The following is an 18163-nucleotide window of genomic DNA, read 5'->3' as shown; positions in this document are numbered from 1 at the left end:
TACAACACCTTATATTTGTACAGTGTTATGTTTTCCAAAATATGTAAATATACTCATAAAAATTAAGCTTCCAGTCAATAGATTCCAGCGATATTACGTGAACAAAATGATTATTGGTTGAATAAAGTAATTTCTTTCCCAAATGTTAAGCATAATGATAATTACTATAATTACAGGAAGGACTCAGCCCAGACACTGGGGAAACAACTTGATAGTTGGGTGTAAGAACCTCCAAGGCAGACACCATTATTTTCTTCAAGTTCTGATGAGGAGTCTGAAGCACACAGTTGTTAAGCAACTTGCTCAAAGTTAGACACCTGACAAGAAATAATCCCACCCCAGAGCATGTTTCTTTGTTAGTAAACTCTAGCAGATCGTACCTCCATTTTCCTAATTGCTCACCTTGGGCATCTTGCAGTCCCCCTTGATACCTCACTTTCCCCAAAGTCCCTACCCAATCCATTGGCAAGTTGTATCAGTCTATCCCTGAAAATGTCAGTCTGTGCACTTGTCTCATTTGTACTACCACCGCCCTAGCCCAGCCCATTTATCCTCTAAATACAATGGTAATCCAAATCCTCTTTTCAAAAACTATGCTTCCCCACATTGCCACATTTTCTTAACAGTCTTTTATGTCCCCAAATTAACCTATTTTGAAAACACAAATGTCACTGTGCCACTCTGCTTCTGAAACTCTTCCAAAGTTTCACTGTGTGCTTCAAAGTCAATCACATAAAATTCTTACCATGACCATTAAGACCTGCATAATCTGGCTCCTGATTATCTCTCCAATGTCATCCTATTCACCTCCCTGAGGCCATACCTACCCACTGCCCCATGACCTCTTAGAGTTACATCAGCCTTCCTTCAGTCCTTTCAGTACAAAGAGCTCGCTCTTTCTTCCTCATATTTTAAATCCAGCTTAAATGTTACTTCCTCAGAGAGGTCTTCTTGACCATATAGCTGAATAGTTCCCCTCGGTTATTCTCTGAAAATACACTCTGATTCTTTCATATCCTTGACCTTATTTTGTAATTATATATTTCATTATTCAGTGATTTATTGTCTGTGTACTCAATGAAAATGTAACCTCCAAAAGGGTAAGAACCCTTTATTTATTTTCTCATTTAATATCCACCACCTAGAACAGTGCCAGCACATGCTAGACATGCACAAAGAGTTCATCATCAATATACACTTTGACATATACTATAATCCATGTGTCTTTGGCCACTGATAAGAATATCTTTAAAACTGTTTATAAGGAAATAATTAGAGGATGCCCTGAATGGAACTTCTATATCAATTTTGAGATTTAAGTCACTTGCCAGCTTGAAACCAAAATAAAATTATTAATTTTCAAATATCAAAAATATTTCCAGAGGAATACGTAAGAAGCCGCATGCATGATTCTCTTCCTTTTAATCAATACACATATATTAACACTGGCAAATATGAGCATCTCGTAAGCAATGGTTCATTCTATCTATCTATCTATCTGTCTATATCTATCCTTAGATTCTATACAATTTAACTCAGTATTTTATAATATTCGTCTACTAAGTTATATCTTTAATGAAAGTTACAAATATATCATATACCATGTTTTTAACTTGGTTTCAAATCCTGTCAAATACACAAATATATGTATATACATCTTAGAGTTCACAAGTTGCCCAGGTATTCATGGAACAATTCTTCTCAAATTTTGTTGTAAATCAAGTTACTTAGGGAGTTTGCTTAAAAAAGAAAAATCAGCTGCCCGGGCCCCATCTCTAGAGATTTCCATTTAGCATATTTGAAGTAAGGTCAGTCCACTATATTTTTAACAAGCTCCCCAAGGGCTTCTGATTTACACTGTCTTAGTAGACACTTTTCAAACTTCTCTGAGTTTAGATGCTAAAAATATTTAGGATTAGGTTCTTGTTTCTTTAGCAAAATATGGTTTTCTTTTCTTTGATATCTTCAGGTAAGTTTAGCCTGTTAATGACACTTCAAATTATTTTAAGATCTCATCTTGAAATATTCTCCCCTTACTCACCTGTTCCATCTACACTATTCCATTTTCAGTTCCTTCAGTATGTCAAATGCCTTTGTATCTCTGGGCCTTTGGACTTGATGTTCCCTCTGCCTATAACATCCACCCCCAGTTCTATATGGCTCTGTCATTATCCACCTATTAGGATTCTTCTTATGTCACCTCGTCAGTTCCTAGGTGAGGTCGTTCATTATGTTGATCATCATCTTACTTGTCAGTAGGAAGTCTCACAATTTACACATGACTTCATGTTCCACTAGAATTTAAGGCCCCTTTGAAAGCAGATATTGTTTTCTTTCTATTCTTAACCCTGTACCCCAAGTGCAGAACAGACCACCTGGTGCAGAGTGGGTCTCAGAAAATGTGTTACCTCTTGTACTTACTCCTGGACAAGTCATTTGTTAGCCTTTCAATTTTCTTCCTTTGTTTGTGATTTTTCTCACACACTCAGAGATTACAAATCTGAACATTATTTTAGAGTTAACCCATGCTTATCTCATTTCTTAAATTGGAAACCCCAAAACCAAAGAGGGTTGGAAGCTTGCCTGCCCCATCAAGTATATAATTAGCACTCAGTCTAACTCTTGGTCCACTATTTGTTTCTCTACCCTAGACTATTGTTCAAAATTATACTACATATTTGACAGCAATTACGTTTGCTGAAATCACATGGCAGCTGTCATGCAGTGAAGAAATGCTGGATTTAGTTTTTTGGGGAAGGGTGCTCTGTACTATATCTCTGTTTTTTAAGATTTTTGTTGTTGTTTTAGCTATTTTACCTCCTCCCCATCGCAGGCATCTTGCTAGATCATTGCCGGTCCCGAGAGGCAGAATAGCCACTGGAGGATGCTTGACTACATTTGCCTTTTCTGTAGAATTGAAAAATTGAAATAAAATAAATTTTTGATCACAGACAGAACAACAATGAAAAAAACACAGCTTGGCATGGAAGGCATTCCACCAGGTACTTATAAACATAAAACGTTCTATTTTATAGTTATATACAATTATAAATTGATTAATTTGTATGTATTTCTAGCAATTTATAAAACAAATAAATACCAAAATTCACAGTGACAGGAATTTTCAAGACTTATGCATGAGGAAAGCCTTTTAAATATGTTAATTCAGTTAAAAATTGTAGCAAGTCTGAATTAACTCCTTTGAAATTCTCAAGGATGCAGTTATATGCAACACAGGAATATTCATACAAGGACATAAGCAGAGTGGAGAAGTAGCTTCCTTTAAAAAGTCCCTCGCAACATCAACTCGAGGAACACTTTAAGGAATAAAATATTTTGAAAATAGTGGAATTCTAAAAGTTACTAAAACGCTAACAATGGTTGTGCTGTTCTGTGTCAGAGTCAACGACGTAAAAGGTTACCAGGTTTTGTTTGAGGTTCAACATTATACAACATAGTGTTTGAGTCCAGTAAAGACATTTGCCACTGAAATTCCACATGCTTTTGTTTGAATCACTGAGCAAATCTCACAAACATATATTACTTTTCTTTATTTTTCTCCCTTCTCAGCCCTTCAAAGTAAGCATATGTGGGTGTGTAGGAATGGGGAGGGAATAGATTATGTAGGGATGTGCCACAATGTACTAACCAAGGCTTAGATTTTGAGGGCTAATGCAAACCAACAATATCCTCCTGTTTTCACTAAAATTCTTACAAGTTCTCAGACATTGTTCAAGCAACTCCTTAATTTTTGCAGTTCTTGAACTCTGGTTTTCTCCTTAAATATATTAATACTACTGACATTGTTTATTGGAAGGCCAAAGAATACAATTTTCCCTGTTTTTCCTTTTTTAAAAATATGTTAGATTAAAGTCATTATATGCTTACCAAAAGTGTGCTGACAATATGTATTCATTTTTAATTTGAATATTTTTGAGGGTATGAAAAGGTAGAATATTCTCAACTGCATTGACTAAATAAAAGTTTGCTTCAATATATATAGATAGTAAAACTTCTTTTGAATCAATCTTTCCTTTTTATGAAGAGGCCTATTTTTAAAAAAGATTGGTCAATGCAGATCCAGAAATATTTGAGGGCTTATTAAATTCCAAGAGAAATGAATGAGAAAAGAAGGATTTCTAGTTACTTGTAAATTTTTTTGTCAGTTAAAAATTTCAAATATAGAAGAATAAATTAAGCCAGTAAACAGTGTGTAACATTCCAGATGTCTAAGTGTATCACTATGTATTTTGTTTATTTAATGCATCCACATCCAAAGATATGGATGCATTAAATAAACAAACAAAATACACAGAATTTAAGGTTACCACTCTCACCCCAGCTACGTTAAATGTGTGTCTTCATTACCTATGCAGTCCAAAATCCACCCCACAGTTCCATCTCCACCGCAGGCTAACACTCTGAAATCAGGAACATCACGGAAAAAGTTTAACCTGAAAAATAAGCATGTTATGGCACATGATTGATATTTCAAAATTAGGACATTTTTAGTTTTGTATATTTAGCATTTCATCTAATGAAAGATTTTGATTTTATTGAAAAACATTAAATTCTTATGTAGAATGAAATTCTAAAATAAAAGTATTAACATGTCCTAAGTTAAACATTGTCATTATAAACTCTATATTCTATAATAAATATATTTTTTCTTTTATCAACTCTAAAGTTAAAAAAATAAAGTTAATAAATTATAATAATTTTCACTAAGATATACTCCCATATGCGGTATGCAGTTCACATAATGCAGAGTGACATATACAAAATTGTTTCATTTACTAATTTTTATTGATAAACAATTTTTTTGAATAATTACATAAATGTGACCAATAGGTCAGTAAATATGTCTTTGAGAGTTTTCTGCCTTCTCCATTACTGGGAGAAATTGATCAGGCTGTATATGAGGTTTTAGCCAACTGTATTCAGTGTTTCCTTCTGACTGAATCTGCAACTAGAAGCCAGGCTTCCCCCTGTCTTTTGACCTGGTTGGCAGTGTTTGCCACCCAGGAATACTCAAGACTAATTGCGGGGTCAGCTGTGATAAATGTCCACTGCTTCTGCTGCTACTGCATGCAGTGTGCTTATTAATGCAACCTACCTTGGGGAAAATTACAAAGGCAGGTAATGCACATGTATTATACAATCATACATGCCTATTTTCTTGCAAAAAAAAAAAAAAAAAAGAATTGAAATAGGACAGAATATTTAGAATGTGTCTCTTCACCTTTCTTGCCCCAATGGTAACAGTATAATACAGTTGGCCCTCCCTATCTACAAGTTCCACATCTGCAGATTCAACCAACCAGGGATCGAAAATCTTAAAAAAAAATCCAGAAAGTTTCAAAAAGCAAAACTCGAATTTGGTGAGCCGCAACTATATATTTACAAAGCAATTTATATTGTATTTACACCTATTTACATAGTATTTACATTTTATTACGTACTGTAGTAACCTAAAGACGATTTAAAGTATGCGCAAACACTATGTCTTTTTATATAAGGGACTTAGATCATCTGTGGACTTCGGTATCTAGAGAGTCCTGGAACCCATCCCCTGCGAATACCGCAAGAAAATTTTCTATAGGATTACATATATAAATGTACACATGTAAATTTTATCGCACACGTTTTTAACATAAATGGGATTATGCTATACATCCTTTAAATTTACCCGTGTGCATTTTTTGACTTAAAAATGTCAGAGATCTTTCTGTGTCAGTGTATATATAAAGATTTATTATAAGTGACTGTATTAAATAGGGTGTATATTCTATGATTAAATAAGTAATTTCATGTACTTTTAAACTCTTTAGTGTTTCACTATCACAAAAAAACAGGTATTGTAGTTAACATTATTTGAATACATTTATGTGAACAAGTGCATTATGTTCTGAAAGCTAATCTTCTATAAGGGAAATATTCCACTACAACATTATGATACCCTCTGAATGGCACCCACTGTAGAAAATGTAAGGGCCCACTTCCTTGAAACTCCAAAACACTACATATAAACAACTTTATGATGTTTCTTCAATAAGTGAAAAATACCATGGTGCTGTTATTGCATAATCACATGCCTGTTTACTAGTGGGTTGAACATATTTTTGTAGGTTTACAGATGTGTGACCTCCTTTGTGAACTGCATCTTTAAAGCCTTGTCCTTCTTTTCCATAAGTTGTATTTTATTATCTTATAAACTCTAAGTATTATGAGTGATATTCTTATTTAAATTAGCATCATTAGAAAAAACCATTTGGTTAATGTAATACAAACAGTGTGCAAATATAATAGAAATGTAAACAAATCAACTAAAATCCCATCCCCTGATACTAAGAGCCACAAATATTTAGAACATGAAATTTTCCTGTATTTCCTCATGCATTGTATTGTGGGCATTTACCTTTCGTTAGACATGTTGAAATATTTTCTTCCAGACTATCACTGGTTAGTTTGCTGTTATATAAGCAATATAATAAACACCTACATACCAGTTGCCCAACCCAGAGAGTAGAATATTCCTAATAACTTACATATACTTGCGTTCTTTCCCTATAGCACCCCCTTCCTCGTTAACAAAGGTGACCACTATTCTGAATTTCAGGTTATCATGTGTATGCCATAAACAACATTGTTTGTATGTTGCTTTTTCATCTCAGCATTGTTACTAACATTCCTCCATGTAGCAGGTGAATTTCCATCCACGTGTAGTTGAAGAGTTATTTTATTTCTACTGCTGTGTTTAATACCATTTATGTGGATATGCTTTTTAAAATCCATACAATGGATATTTGGATTGATTAGCTTTATGTTCTCATAAAAAATGCATTACTGGACATATTTTCTAGTGCTCATGGACAGTGACCACTTTTGCAACTTTACAAGATCATGCCAAACTGTTTCCTATAGAAGTTGTACCAAAGTATGTATGCAAAACAAGGTGGAGGGCTTCCCTGGTGGCGCAGTGGTTAAGAATCCGCCTGTCAATGCAGGGGACACGGGTTCGAGCCCTGGTCTGGGAAGATCCCACATGCCGTGGAGCAACTAAGCCCGTGAGCCACAACTACTGAGCCTGCGCGTCTGGAGCCTGTGCTCTGCAACGGGAGAGGCCGCGACAGTGAGAGGCCCGCGCGCCGCGATGAAGAGTGGCTCCCACTTGCCACAACTAGAGAAAGCCCTCGCACAGAAACGAAGAACCAACACAGCCAAAAATAAATTAAAAAAAAAAAAAAATGTGGAAAAAAACTGTGCTGAGCCCATCCTAACACTTGTAATGTCATACTTGTTAATTTTATGTGTTTCCTCGTTTGTGAAATGCCTTTTCATATCTTTTCTCTACTCCTTTTTTACTTGTTGATTTGTAAAAATTCTTTACTTCTTGATTTTAATCCTTTTGGGTTTTTTTAATTTTTTTTTTTGGCAATTACTTCCTATAGGTTTAAAGTTTTTTTCTTTTACTTTCCTTAATGTATATTTTAACAAGTAACATTTTAGTTTTAATGTATTCAAGTTTATCAATCTTTTGATAAATGGCTAGCACTTTAGCTTGCTTTGTGTAAGAAACAATGTTTCCTCAGTGGACAGAAGAAAATTCACATTTACTCTCCTAAAATTTCAGTTTTAATTTTAAAAAAAATTATTTATTTTATTTTTGGCTGCGTTGGGTCTTCGTTGCTGCACGCGGGCTTCTCTAGTTGTGGCGAGCGGGGGCTACTCTTCGTTGCGGTGCATGGGCTTCTCATTGAGGCGGCTTCTCTTGTTGCAGAGCATGGGCTCTAGGCATGCGGACTTCAGTAGTTGTGGCACATGGGCTCAGTAGTTGTGGCTCGCGGGTTCTAGAGTGCAGGCTCAGTAGTTGTGGTGCGCGGGCTTAGTTGCTCCGCGGCATGTGGGATCTTCCCAGACCAGGGCTTGAACCCGTGTCCCCTGCATTGGCAGGTGGAATCTTAACCACTGTGTCACCAGGGAAGCCCCTTAGTTTTAATTTTGACATAGAAATTTTATGTGGTGATGTAAGGTAGGATGGTGTGAGTTATTGGAATAGAATAGAATATATAATATATATAAAATATCCACAATATTCTAGAGTGGTTCTGTCTAGTAGTGATCCCTTTCTTCTTTTCCCTTCTTCACTGCCTTCTTTCATCCCTCTGCCCTCCCTTTCTCTTTCTCCATTCCTCCCTTTCTCGTCTCCTTTTGGGTGTTGTGCAACAATTTTTCTTTTCATTTTTAAATCCATCTTTTCATGTTTTGGATAATTCAGTTTTCTATCATGCAAATCCATTATAAATCAAATTTCCATATGTGGGTATTTTTCTTTTTAGACTCTGTTCTATTTTATTCATGAATTTGTCCATCTCTGAATCAGTACCAGACTCTTACAACACTATAGCTTTATAGTTAATCTATGTCTCATTGAACATGAAATCTTAGCTATTATTTTTTTCTTTGCTTTACTGTATACATATTAAATTTAACTTGTCATATCCCATAAGGGTGAAAATAAAAACACACACAAAAAAATAATAAATGTTTAAAAAAATTGCATTACATGAAGTCTATTGATCAATTTTAGGAGAAATAACATCTATATGGTGTTAATTCCTCATCCATGAATATAGGATTTTTCAATCAGCTTAGATATTCTTTAATATCCTTAAATAAATTACAACATTTTTTTGCTTGCAGGTCATTGTTAAATATATTCTTGGTTGTTTTAAAGTTTATGTTGGTATCTTAAATTTTTAAATTGTTTATTAAAATTAATGTTTTTGTTGCTGGTATATATAAATATATTTGACTTTTATATATTGATCTTACAAACAGCCACATTACTCCTCTTTTCTATTGCCTATATTATGTTTGTAGATTCATTTGGATTTCTATGTAAACAACTGTATCATATGCTAATAACAATGGTACTATTAGTGATCTTCAATCCTTATAATTGTTATTTCTCTCCCTGGCTTATTGTGCCGGCCAGAGCGTCAATACTTTATTGAATTAGAGTATTTATACAGAATATCCATATCTTGTCCCTGAATTTAAATGGAATACTTCCAGAATTTCCCAAATTAGGATGATGTTTGTTGTACGGATTTTCTTTTCTTTTTTGAGTGACACCTTTCATACAGTTAATAAAGTTTTCTTCTATTTCTGTTATATAGAATTTTTATTATGAATCAATGTTAATATTCTCTGCACCTTGTGAGATATTGAGATGATTTCATTTCATTGGTAATGTGGGCATATACACTTACATATTTCTGCATTATTAAAATATTCTTATAATACTTTCATATACCCAAACTGGACACTGTTTATTAATATTGTTATAGAGAATTGGTTTTGCTTTGCTAACATTTTGTTTAGAAGTTTTTCGTCTACATTCATGAACACAATAGACTTACTATTTTTCTTCTTCATACCACCTGTCTAACTTTTTATCAAAATTTTTCTGTCTCATAAAATGAATTGTAGAATATGCCCTGATTTTCCAGTTTTTGGAGGCATCTATATAATTTTGGAAGTTCCTTAAAACTGGTAGCACTTGCGTATCAACTATCCAATTTCTAGTGAGTCTTTGATTTCTTTTTTTTTTAAATTAAGAGGTATTAAATAATTGTTTCAATTCCTTTAGTTATTACTGAAAAAGATCCTATTTTCTAATTCTTTCTAAATCAGTTTTTACCAATTACATTTCGGCTTTAATTTGTCTATCTCCTAAGTTTTCAAAGACCTTGTCACTGAACCCTACAAAAGCTTTTCAAATTATGCCAGAAGCTGAAAAGTTTATCACAGAGCTGAAAAGTTTACCATAGTTGTTTCTGGTGAAAGCCTAACCATCCACATGACTCACCATTGCTCTTCCATCCATGATGATGTTTCATCTGTTTTCTTTTAAAATTGTCATCTTTGGTTCTTCAGCAGCATCCTAACCCCAAACATAAACCCCATGTGACTGTCAGATCAGCTTACTCTCTGTAAGTTGATTGCTAAATGGATTGAAAAATGGACTTCTCTATCTTAACTTCTTAATCCACTGCATCCATGCAGTTTTCCCTGGAGAGTCATTCATTCCTTGAATAGTAGCCTTGGATAATTATTTAATCATTATGAGCTTCAGTTTCCTTATCTTTAAAATTAAATTAATACCACCTACTTTGTTGGGCTGTTTTAAGGAATAAACAAAGGGCGTACGTAAACTGCATTGTACTATCCAGAGGTTATTATTAATTTAATTATTTTATCTTTATTAAAAGTAGTAAACATATTTCATAGGTCAGATTGCCACTCCTCTATTTTACCACCTCTCCCACCCACAGCATTCTGGCAAAATAGTCAGCAAGAGAATTTTCTAGCAAGCAAAGCTGGATGGGCAGTGATGAGAGTTCTACCTCCAAGCTGATACTATTAGGAGACCTATTTATGGCACTGGGGACAGTAAGTTCAGAGGAAAACAGCTCTGATTGAGAACAAACAAACGCAAGAGACGTGGAAAGAGTCAAAATGCAGGGCTTTATGTGACCATTGACTTTTCATTCATTACGCTGCAAAGACCAGCAGATGTGAGGCTCCCACTTCATAAGTCATCCTAACGATGGGGAAGATGAAGGCATGTGGAGTGTCTGAAAAGACTCCCCTTTGCGGAAACTTTAGTACTGTATACTACACGTTTCACCTAACAATTTCAACATTTCACTTGAAGAACTAGTAGGTATGAACATTTTGTAATGAAATAATCATTCATGGCTCCTGAATTTATTTTTGCCATTTTATGGAAATTTTAAAAAATTAAAACGATTGTTAAAGCAGATAATGATTCTTGAGTCTTCAGTGTTTGTAATTATAGCACTGGTTCTCCTAGAGAGTTTTTTAATTTATCCATGATAGCTAAATTTGAAAAAAGAACCTATGTTAATGTGTGTTTAGTAGCTCTGTGTCCAATGCCTTCTTATCACATATGCTCAACAGCCACCACTATAGCACACACTAAAAAAGAGTGGGTGGTAAGATTATAATGCTTAATACCACTAAAAGCAAATCAAAATATTTCATCCAAGATTCAGAAGTCTACTTTCCATTTTAAATAAGTTTTAGGATAAAACTGATACAGAAAAATTAGTGCCTGACAATAGTATCTAACAAGTACGCTAGAGCAACTCGTTAAGACAGAAGAAAAACTGCAGTACTGATTCCATTATCTTGGAAAGTGTCTTATAACGACATTTCTTAAATGACAATGTGTAGGAATTTCTTTTTATTCCAATAGCACATTTTATTATTCAAGGAAAATAAGTGATACCTGCCATTTATATCTAATTTTGATGTATCAGATTGAGCATATAAATATAATAAATGTATGGCTACTAAAGAGTGTACATATTGTACATTATATGTTATAAAGTTATATTCTTTGATACTTAAAGGAAACCAATGTGCGATTGATAAATACTGTTAGCATAATACTCCAGAGTGAATGCTCATTTAATTGTACATATTCATTCATTTGTATTAAAGAAACACAAGGTTGAAGGATCAAAAATGATTTTATCATATGTCATCAACTCTCTTCCTCTTCTTCTTCCTCCTCTTTGTTTAGAAATAATAGTTTACTTAAAGAGCTTGCCTTAAGAAAGGTCTGCATTTTGATTTAAACATTTTGAGCCAGATACAGCATACTTATCTCTTATTATTCAGCTCAATTCATAGTCATACCTGTATGTACACAGTTATATATTATTCTTACAGTTATAGGATTAGATGGCTTCACAACTGTCTCACTAAAATCAGGCAGAATTTTCTGGTCTGTGATGTTGCTATTGTTTTATAAACTTTTTTTTTTTTGGTCTAGAAAATCAGTTCTTAATACCTTCCAACTCGTTTTCTAATACCCAAACTGTATCTATACATACCTTGGTGTCATTGATATTATTACTGCTGCTGCAGCCAATCTGACAAAATCTATGCATGAAGCAACTATGTCCCTCAAAGTCTCTCTATGCTATATATTTAAAAAGGGGGGGGGGGTATATGCCATCTTTTTCTGTGGATTTTGATAATGTCAGCTTCAAAGTGACAACTCATCAACTGTAATGTACCTTCCCCATCATTTCAGCTTAAAGTAAAACTAATTATAACTATGTCCTGCCATCTCGTATCTATTTTACCAATAAATTACAAAGTTTAGGTAAATAAGGAAGTTCACCTGTTTCAACAAATTTGGCTAGTCTTTTGAGGATATTGTATGAAAGATGAATTTATACTGTTTTGGGGGGGCATTTAATGTAAACAAGTGGAATGGTTATAAACAAAATGTTATTTGGACTCATCATTATGAACCCAATAAAATTTAATGCTGTTCTCATCATATTCAGAAAAACTTTCAGAGTATTTGAGAAAATATATATCCCAATGAGCCATTAATAATTGAAACATTAATTTCATTATCTCTGGAAATCTCAAAAACATCTCGTACGCGTATGTGTATTTTAGAAGAAAAATGGAGAGAGGCAGAGAAAAATGACAAAAGATGAGAGACAGAAAATGAGTGAATATTTACTCCTGGGAAACCTATGATGTTATGTCATTAAATAACTTCATTATTCTCCCTAGTGTAATACAAAATAGAAAGAAGTCAGTAAATAAGCTCTGTAAAGTAATCCAAATATTTGTTCCTTTTTTGACTGGTGCACGTAATTATTGGAAAAATAATGTGTTAAAATGAGTATCAAATGCTTTCAAGTCATTTTTGAGTGAATATATATAAACAAAGGAATACTTAGTGAGTTTTATTTTATATGCATCAGATCATTCCACCAAGTTAACTTTAGAATGTGAAGTAAGAAGTTATTTTGAATTAGGAAATACATCTACACATCTATTAAAAAAAAATTACTTTGACTAGAATCAAATACAAAAAAAATAGCTATGCCTAAGAAAGAGAGATACATTTCATGGAAAATCCATATACCTAGAAAAGTAATTTTATGAATGGTATAGCACTTGCATCAATTCACTTACTTAATACGCATTTATTAACTACAACTGTGTATCAGGAACAGCGTTAGAGTCCAGAGACTCAAAAGCAAGACAAGAGTCCTTGCCATCAAGTATCTTAATTGAGAAGGCAGACAAGAAAACATCTGATTCACATTGCTATGGGATGTTTTGAAACAGTTAATGCAGTTAATGCAGAATAACTAGAGGAGAATAAATGCATTGTCAGAGGGGATGGGAAAGTGAATGGTCTTTCCATTCATCAAGTTAGTGAATAAAGCTAGTGAACAGGTTTAGAAAAGGGTGAGAAAATGAGTTTAGTATTAGAATGTGAAATTTGAGATACCTATGGGACGTTAACATGGAAATGTAGACTAAGTAGTCAAATAAACCTACATGGACAGAGAAATCTGAGATGGAAGAAGATGGTCGGAAGCAATCCGTGTACACTTGATGATCAAAATCATGAAAAGAGAATAAGAAGAAGGAACATAGAGTTGTGTTGAAGCAAACGAAACCATAAGGTTCCTTAAACAACTAAAAACAGTGCTACTATATGATCCAGCAATCCCACTCCTGGGCATATATCCAGAGAAAACCATAATTTGGAAAGATACCTGCATCCCAATGTTCACTGCGCAATATTTACAATAGCCAAGACATGAAAGCAACCTAAATGTCCATTGACAGAGGAATAGATAAAGAAGATATGGTACATATATACAATAGAATATTACTCAGCCATAAAGAAGAATGAAATAATGACTTTTGCAGCAACATGGATGGACCTAGAGATTATCATACTAAGTGAAGTAAGTCAGACAAAGACAAATATCATATGGTATTACTTATATGCGGAATCTAAAATAAATGATATGAATAAACTTACTTGTAAAACAGAAACAGACTCACAGACTTAGAAAACAAACTTATGGTTACCAAAGGGGAAAGGTGTGGGGGGATGGATAAATTAGGAGGTTGAGATTAATATATACACACTACTATATATAAAATAGATAATCAACAAGGACCTACTGTATAGCACAGGGAACTCTACTCAATACTCTGTAATAACCTATATGGGAAAAGAATCTGAAAAAGCATAGATATATGTATATGTATAACTGAAGCACTTTGTTGTACATTTGAAACTAACACAACATTGTAAAAAAACTACACTCCAATATAAAACAAAAATGCTGGAGAGAGAGTGGAGAAAAGGGAACCCTCCTACACTGTTGGTGGGAATGTAAAGTGGTACAGCCACTGTGGAAAACAGTATGCAAGTACCTCAAAAAACTAAAAATAGAATTGCCATATGATTCAGCAATCCCACTCCTGGGCATATATCTGGACAAAACTATAATTTGAAAAGATACATGCACCCCTATGTTTATAGCAGCACTATTTACAATAGCCAAGACATGGAAACAACCTAAAGGTGCATCGACGGAGGAATGCATAAAGAAGATGTGGCACATATATACAATGGAATACACTCCACCATAAAAAAGAATGAGATAATGTCATTCGCAGCAACATGGATGCGCCTACAGATTCTCATACTAAATGAGGTAAGTCAGAAAGAGAAAGACGAATACCATACGATATCACTTATATGTGGAATCTAAATTATAACACAAATGAACTTACCTATGAAACAGAAACAGACTCACAGACATAGAGAACAGACTTGTGGTTGCCAAGGGGGAGGGAGAGGGATTGATTGGGAGTTTGGGATTAGCAAATGCAAACTATATATATATATATATATATATATATATATATATATATATATGTATATATATATATATATATACATATATATATATATATATATCTGAATCACTTTGCTGTACACCAGAAACTAACACAACATTGTAAATCAACTGTTCTTCAATAACTTAAATTAAAAAAAAAAACGATCATGTTGCAGTACAACAGACATGGATTTGCTCTTTTATGAGACTAAAACCTTGAGCAAATCTTAAGCTCCCTGATCATGAGTTTGCTTATCGGCAAATGGAGAAAATGCTTAACTCATAAAGTGATAGTATTTTGCATATTCCCTAGCATACAACCAACAAATCACTATTATTATAAAATTAAGAAAGCATATATACATGAAATGAATGAAGTTGAGTGTGAAATTCTAAGAAAAAATGATATTAAAAGAAGTGACTAAGGAGAATGTATCCAGATATATAATAAGCAGCACCTTAGAGATAGGAGACATTGATTTTCTAATATCCAAGGGAGATGAGACTTTTAAGGTAGGTGAAAACAGCTAAAACTACATGACTTAACACTTAGCAATTTATCAGTGACAATAGCAATGTCAGTGGAGAGTAAAGTCAAAACCCCAACTGCACTGAAGAGGAGATGGAAAAGTGAAAGAATAGCCCATTTTATTAAGAATGTAGTTGTGAAGAGACAAAAGAGTTGAGAAGGTAAGTAGCTATACATTTCCATAGAGATTTTTCAAATTAAAAATGAGAGTATCCTCAATTTCACATGTTGCTCATGTTTTTGCAACTCCGCAATGACCTGGGAATTGTTTTTCTGTTTTCCTTTTGGTCTTGAACCTCTATCCTTTATCCATTCCTGTTGTAATTTGTGATTATTATAACACTTTCATCATCGTACATGTTTTCATAAACTAATCCAAGTCATTTTAATACAGAGTAGTCATATGTTAAAAAGGGATTACATACTTGAGCTAAAAAGCCAGTAGAATAGGAACAGCTCAAGATGTAATAATAAGAGGGTGGGAATAATAAATTAAGTATCAAAGAACCAAGAGGAACAGGGACCCAGAACAGAAGTTGAATACACCTTATTTAGGAGGAGAGACGCCTCATCCAGTGAGAGGGAAGGAAGTCAGGATGGGTATGAATATCAATGTGTTCGTAAGGGTAGGAGTAAGGAAAATAAGTTAAGATAATTTACTTGCCATGGCCTCTGACTGATAAATTAGGATCAGGGATGAATATTGATTTTGTGGAATGTGATGTTTAGAAAAATCTGAAACCTTCTTTAGGAAAAAATATGCAAAAAATGTATATAAATTTAGGTTTAGATAAATTATATATAAATATATAAATGTAACATATGAATATATACATAAATAGTTATTTAAAATAAGAAATCACAGCAAACTGAAAATTTAAGATAGCTCACAGATATGACATCATATGATCTAGAATAAAAACATAATAATTAATTAGCTTGATATACTTAAAAACTTTCCATTTATTGGCTTTTCATATGAACAATTTTGAATAACATATTTATGAAGAGATAAAAAGATGAGATCAAATTGTAGATTTCTGTAAACTCATTGCCTCTATATCAAATTGCCTTAAACTTTCATGCTTCTTGAGTTTTGGAGTTTTAAATGGAAGAGCAGGGCATAATTTGAAAAAGTCTAGCTGGTATAGTATTATCCATAGAAATGTTAAAGACTTCATTACTTCAGTGACCTAAGACTTGAGTCTTACTTTTTTTTCCCCAAAAGGTCCCTTAGCACCTGTAGGATCAATAAGAGAATGACTGAATAATTTGTGAATGTGTGTGTGTGCATGTGCACATGCATACAACTTGACAATTAAGGCCTTCATTGTAATTCATAGACTATTAAAGTGTCTTTGAAAGCAATTATGATTTATGTGCATACTAAAACCAATGCAAAGCATGTATTTTTATCTGTATGTTTCTTACTTTAGTAAAACACATATTTTGGTCATGATGATGTGCTCCACCAAACTCTGTATTCCAATTATCACCATAGGAACAAATAATTGAATCCTAAGCGCTGAACTTTTTAACTAAGTCTGTGATAACATGATCAATAATGTCCAATGCTTTACCATCATCCAAGTGAACTTCCAAAAACCTGACTGGGGGTCCACAAGTTGCATGCACTCAAATCATTATTGCAATAAATGAATTTTCTATTTAAAACATTCTGATCACTCTAATGTAAAAATGGCATTACTTGATCTTTTTAAAGTTCTTCTTTTGCTAGTGGACCAAAATCTTAACAGCTATTACTTCACTTACAACACACATAAGAAAACTTGAAATTGAAAATGTACATTAATTTAAAAGTCACATTTGATCTAAATGAAAAATTATGCTTAAAAGAGTGTTATACGAAGGGATTTTCTGCAGTTTAAATGACTGCCTTCAAGCAGAGAATTCACTATTAATTTGAGGCAGATACTGATGCTTCTTTAGCATTTTTGTGTTTCTGGTTTCCACATGGTCAGTGATATCACTAGAGTTCCCATCGCTGATGGTAAAGATTGATAAATATTTCATAGAAGTTATGTATTCATCATCAACACTTTTTAAAACAAAAATTCATAGAAATTCAGAATTTAATTTTTCGTTTAATAGGCATTTTCAGTTTTGAGATATATTTGCTGAAAAGTTTTATTGAAAAATAAAAATGCATAATATAACACAATATTTATAAACTACATGTTTAATTTGTAAGACACCAAGGAAGAGTATTCAAACTTCATTAAACGTTCTTGGCAGGACTTCTCATCTTCTCTTCCTCACATATATTTCATGTACATCTAACCCGTGATTTCCCACATCTCCACTGACAATGCTGATTGCTATATTTGTTCCCATTTGCATCTCACAAGGAGAGGAGAGGCACAGGCCACAGCATAATGGACCGGCATAACAAGTATACCAGTTGGCCAACAAGGTCTTTCAGTGAACATTTATTTTTGTCTTTGAATTCTCTGTATACTGTATTTCAGAAGAAGTTGTTGCTTGTATGTGGGAAGGATTGGGAAGAGAAAGTTGTTTTGCTTTTTTAGATGAAATGATTATAGGTTAAAGTGAGAACTGTGCTCACTGGACATGTGTGTGTCTTACATCTGACTAGAGGATAACAGCAGAAGCGGGAGGTGCAAATTAGCTCTCAAACCCCTCAAGTTTATTATAATGTACCCATTAATAATAATAGTTAAACTAAAAATACAAAATTCTTATGCTAATACTAAATTGAGTTGGATGCTGGGACACCAGGAATAAACCAGAAGAGTCCTGGGTAAACTTAATTATTATGGTCACAGTAGTTGTAAGACGCTATGTGATTTGGCCCGCCAGTACTATTCTAATATGCTAT

At 33.6% G+C, this 18163-nt stretch overlaps 1 protein-coding gene across 10 annotated transcripts in view; it reads right to left on the bottom strand.

Annotated features, from left to right (window-relative positions):
* DGKB (diacylglycerol kinase beta) overlaps nucleotides 1-18163 on the bottom strand; it is an 804767-nt gene that overhangs the window by 409075 nt on the left and 377529 nt on the right. For all 10 annotated transcript variants that reach the window (XM_068550569.1, XM_068550571.1, XM_068550570.1 and 7 more), the window contains 2 exons: nucleotides 4369-4454; nucleotides 2818-2907 (listed from right to left, as the gene is read on the bottom strand). In XM_068550569.1, the coding sequence (XP_068406670.1) occupies nucleotides 2818-2907; nucleotides 4369-4454 (176 nt within the window). The remainder of the gene's footprint in view (nucleotides 1-2817; nucleotides 2908-4368; nucleotides 4455-18163) is intronic.

Source organism: Eschrichtius robustus, chromosome 8, assembly GCF_028021215.1.
Source record: "Eschrichtius robustus isolate mEscRob2 chromosome 8, mEscRob2.pri, whole genome shotgun sequence".
Classification (NCBI taxonomy): domain Eukaryota; kingdom Metazoa; phylum Chordata; class Mammalia; order Artiodactyla; family Eschrichtiidae; genus Eschrichtius; species Eschrichtius robustus.
This window is presented reverse-complemented; position numbering and strand designations above follow the sequence as displayed.